The following is a 5,000-nucleotide window of genomic DNA, read 5'->3' as shown; positions in this document are numbered from 1 at the left end:
TTAACGCAAATTCTCTCATCTCTCTTCTTTGAGAAGTTGCTAGATATCTGTAGCTAACAGGAAAAATACGAGCAAATATCAGGAGTTTCTCTCATTTTTTGAAAACCCTTATTCCAGCCTGACTTTCTTTGCCGATTACCATAAACGTGATGCTGGATCTCTCTCTGTTAGCTCTGTTAGCTATTTCAAACTAAGCGAAATCCGTCGATTATTTCACTTTTGTAATATTGTACAAGCGTTACTTTTACATTATGTGGAAATTATGCCTTTCAGTCGGCTGTTCTCTCTGAGTAACTTTCGCTGTCTCGTGTCAAGTCTGACACTTATGTACCAGACGGTGTATTTACTGGAAGGTGAGAAATTAAGGCGCGTTCGATTGACCGTATCCCCGGCGGAATAGAAATACATGGAATAGAAATTAGAAATCCTTCGTTTTTGCGGGGATTCACATCAATATTGTCAAACATCTGCTAAAATACTATTTTAAACATAGCTTTATTGTTAGTGCAAAACGCCATACATAGTGTTTTAAATCATCACTCCACGTATACTTATTCCGGAATAGGGTCAATCGAACGCACCCTTAATATCATTCATGTGATACATTTACTGTGCTTGAGATGGAAGGCAGACTTCAATGCACTCAATCCTTTCATGAGGTATCATGAATAAACCGATCGTTTATCTCCCTGTATGATGGTAAAATTCAGTATTCCTTGAGAAAGGGTAATTCGAAAAGAGAGGTAACAAACCAAGCATTCTGATTGGCCAATGATCACAGATCGCTAGCCCTATTCGAAGAGAACCCTGGATGGTGGAAAATCGTGATATGCGCGTGCTTGCTTTTCTGCATAATTACGATAAACTTTCTCAAAAAACGTTTACAAGAAAATTATTAACTTATTAGTAGGTAATCATAGAAGTTCTCCAAACTTCGAGTCTTTGGTTCCCGATTTTTTTTATTTTATTTCACTTTTGTTTGAGCCAAGTAAGTTGGCCTGTCTTCGGTAATAAATATGTCATTTTTGAAGGCCGTCTTTTCGATTTTAAAACTGAAGCTCAAATAACAATGATTTCTGATTAATTGATTTGTACATACCAAAGTTCCACTTCTTTGTGAACACGATTCTTTTGATGACAACCTCCGCTGGACAAGTTCCTCGCATCGCTGAACAAGGTCTTTGTCAAGCCAATAACTGGTTCCTTTCGTCGGCGAAAAGGAACGGTCTGTGAGATGTAATGCACGGAACACTTCTTTCGGGCAGGCGGTCGGAGCATTGAGAAACATGATGTATCATCCAGAAACCATTTATCTACATGTGGGTAAAATAAGCAACGATTTAAGACAAGACATACGGAGACAGTCTACAAGGTCTGTTAAATCCACAGCGTTTAACTGTCCATATGGTTACTCACGACAGGGAGGTGGGGGTATCAAATACATTGCGTAAAAAAGGAAATGGCTCTAAATGATATGACATCATCGTTTGATCAAATGAATGGACCAATGATTGTGTTTCCAAGGAAAACTGTACCGGTCTCGGTAGCAAGTTGGTCGTCTTTTTTCAAGTTAACTAAATGTTCTGCAAAGATAAACTAAAGCATCAATGTGAGATAGATGGTCTACAGTTGGATAACTGAAGAACGACAATTTTTTTAGGACACCGTACATAATTTTGTTCTTACTGCTGGAGGAAGGCAGGCTCGACGGAAGGGTTCCAATATATATTTCAAACTATATAGTGGAGTCAAACTGTCTCATATACAGACATTGTTTATAAACTGTGATTTTAACTACGAAGGGCCTTGCAATAACCTGTCGAAGCAATCACTTTTGCATTAGAGTGGTTTTCAATTGAGTGTCGAAAGTAATTAGCAAAATGCTTTGGTTTATGATTAGTTCACTCAGTGATTGGTTCAAATCTCTCGCGCCACCTTTTCAACCAATCAGAAGTGAAACCCAAACCAATCGTGGCTCGCGCGTGCACATTTTCCCGCGCTTTGTGTCGGCTACGTGTAATTACTTCGAGTTTTGATTGGTTTACCGGATTGTCTCCGTCCTTTCTGATTGGCTAAAGTAATTACTTTGGGTTTTGGTTTTACGACACTCAATTGAAAATCGCTCTAGTACAAGGCAATCGACCTTATCAGACTTCATTCCTTTTATCACAACCGATATAGAAACCAAGCCATCAGGTAACGGAGCACAGTGTAGCACAGTGTGACTGACTTGCTACTCAAAAAGTGACTTAAACTTAAAAACAATACAAGCAGCCATGATACCAAGTTTTATTAAATTCTCAAGTTCGGATAATGCATTTCGCCGGAAAGCGAAATTTCTCTCTGAACAAAGCCAAAAAAGGAAAAAAAAAATTGGGGAGAAAGTTTGGATCAATTCCGACGTTTAGAAGTACGCGAAAAGGCAAGAAATGTTTCTGTGATGAGCCTACGTCTGTCTGACCTCAAGGTATTACACAACATCGCATCTTCATCAAGTTTTTTCGATTTCGCTCGGATTTCTCGCTTTTTTCGCTCGTATTTCGTAGTTACAAATTTTTGGAGGTTAATCAATATAATAAAACAATTATTCCATTCGCGCTTGTTGGATATGAGACTAGTTATAGCCAACTCGGCGCTACGCGCCTCGTTGGCTATTTACCATCTCATATCCAACGCGCGCTCATGGAATAATTGTTAAATAGCCAGCTTATAAGCGCTATTATTAAAACTGAACTAGACCATTAGATAATGCAATTATAGAGTTTTAATTGGCTTAGCTATCATGGTATATGAGCTATTATACCATGCTCTACAAATATCCGTAACGGTACGCATCAGTTTTGTTGCTTTTACAAAATAAAGTAGGGAAGATTTATCCATAATTTGTGGGCGTTTCAATAAAACAATTATTCCACCCAACAGCGCGCGCTCGTGGAATAATTGTTAAGTACCACCGAAACCAACGTGAACTGATTAAGTCATGTTTTTCTCAAAATAGAGGAAAAGCTAAAAATAAGACGGAGGCGGTAACAATAAGAAAGCTGACAAAAACAACAAAATAGTATCCGTGAATAGCCGAATGATGGTCTCCTATCTGATGTGTTTGCTTTGTTAAAATTAACTTGATTTGATTTGTTTCTTTCTGAACACGACCCCACAAGGTCGCCTCAAGCCGCCATAAAAACCACTTTGTATAATTTAAACAAAGTGGATTTTAACGTTTTCCTGTTTTCGCTTCTTTGCTCCAGTTTCATTTGATCACCAAGGTCCAAACTTTAAACCTAGAATCCGGGCGAAAAAGGCTACAAGGATCATCGAACTCAACCACATTTGGGCCTGCGCTTCCTTGTTGCAAGGACATCTGTCACTTAAGAAACCAGAAGTGACCTTCAAAATCTCATTATACTGACAAAAGGACGTTTTTAAGATTGTTGACGGCAGTACTAAAAGTTACAGGTACTTTGATCAATTCTTGATGTAAGTTTGTTCTTCTTTCACTATCACTTTACTATATTTTCTGAAAAAATTGTGCAAAGGGAAATGCTTGAAACCAGAGCCCCTTAAAAAGCTCAACTTCTTCGTTGCCACTTAATATTCTGTTCTATTTTTGTCCCACAACTTTTCTCAAAATAAGAATTTAAAGATCTTAATATCTAGCTAAAACTGAGTAATAAACAGTTTTTTAATTCCCTTAAAAGACCGTTTTGAGCCTTCCAAGTTTTCAATAAAACATTTTACACCAGTTTCTTACAAAGGAACACGCTCAAATTTCGCAGGTAAATCATTATTTACGTAGCACGCTGTCAGAAAGCGGAACCAGTGGTACACGGAAACTTAACCGCACCAGAGCATAAGATTGTTTCTCTTAAGAGCACTTTCAATAAAATAACTGCTACAACTCTTCTTTGCCCTTTAAATCACTCGGGTAAACTCATTTAACACCTGTTTTCTTTCTTTGACAATTTAAACTTTCATTGTTTTTATTTTTAATCTTTGACAAATTAAAATTTCAAAGAAACTTTATGCAAACATGGGTGGCGTATCAGTTCTGTTATAATGTTACCAGGTAAATTTGGACGGACAAATTTCTAGCGAGAGAAGTCTATCATTGACACAACACTTACAAGGAATCAATAAAGCAAATGAGATCCCTAACAGGCCACCAGCTTTCTTTTTCTAAAGGATTTTCCATTCCCCCCCCTCCCGGGGGCCCCAGCTGCTTCTCGCCATTTTCAATAGTTATTACTTTTTCCTCTTCTTCTGAATTCAAGGTTCTTCGCCTGGAGCAAACTAAAAAGTAGGTGAACCTTGATTTTTACCTCAGTGTTAAAGCGAACGAGAAAGAACCTTATTTTTATCTTTTCGGCGAAATGTGCTATTCGTCATGAATGATAATGTTCAAAGCCGGCCTGTAAAAAATCAAAAATAGACAGTGGCATAAAACGCGCAATCTAACAAACCTCGTCTTTATGTGCCAGTCACTCCCCTGAGTGGTAATTTCAGATATTGGCCAGACTCAATGATTCCGTACTAAGTTTTTCTTGTGGGACCAAATATCCTTATGTGCCTTAGAGAGTATTTTACACACGGAGAGCTCATGCAGTAAAAACAGTCTGAATAAATAAACTAACAACACTTGGACTTCCGCTCTCAAAATGCCATTCACATGCCTCGGGACGAGAACGCTTTGTCAGAGGGCAACGTCTGAAATTGTCGGGCAAAATGTTCGCGATCACATCGCCAAAAAATGCTATCGCCTTCAGGAATCAGGAAATGAGTAGATATCATATGGCTCAGTTGTCTTTAACCAAGGGCTTTGTTTATGGCGTTGACGACTTAAGTTGAGACATGCGACTGATATACTTGGGAAATCAATTTGAATATTTTTTTTCATCAAATACTAACCGAATAGAAAAAATAAAATGAGGAAAGATATCTTTTAAGACTTATTGAGGCTTCTGTTACATGTAGTTTTGATACAATTTCAAGTGGAAATTCTG

The 5,000-nt window shown here is 37.9% G+C and overlaps 1 protein-coding gene across 4 annotated transcripts in view; it reads right to left on the bottom strand.

Moving 5' to 3' along the window:
* The window catches only part of LOC137979411 (homeobox protein Meis1-like), a 49,115-nt gene that overhangs the window by 34,026 nt on the left and 10,089 nt on the right, over window positions 1-5,000 (bottom strand). For 3 of the 4 annotated variants that reach the window (XM_068826667.1, XM_068826670.1, XM_068826668.1), the window contains one exon: window positions 1,100-1,313. In XM_068826667.1, coding sequence (XP_068682768.1) covers window positions 1,100-1,288 — 189 coding nt within the window. In that variant the 5' untranslated portion in view covers window positions 1,289-1,313. Of the gene's footprint in view, window positions 1-1,099; window positions 1,314-4,460; window positions 4,478-5,000 lie in introns of those variants that run through there. The other variant, XM_068826669.1, reaches the window with a different exon arrangement.

Source organism: Montipora foliosa, chromosome 12 (assembly GCF_036669935.1).
Source record: "Montipora foliosa isolate CH-2021 chromosome 12, ASM3666993v2, whole genome shotgun sequence".
Lineage (NCBI taxonomy): Eukaryota > Metazoa > Cnidaria > Anthozoa > Scleractinia > Acroporidae > Montipora > Montipora foliosa.
This window is presented reverse-complemented; position numbering and strand designations above follow the sequence as displayed.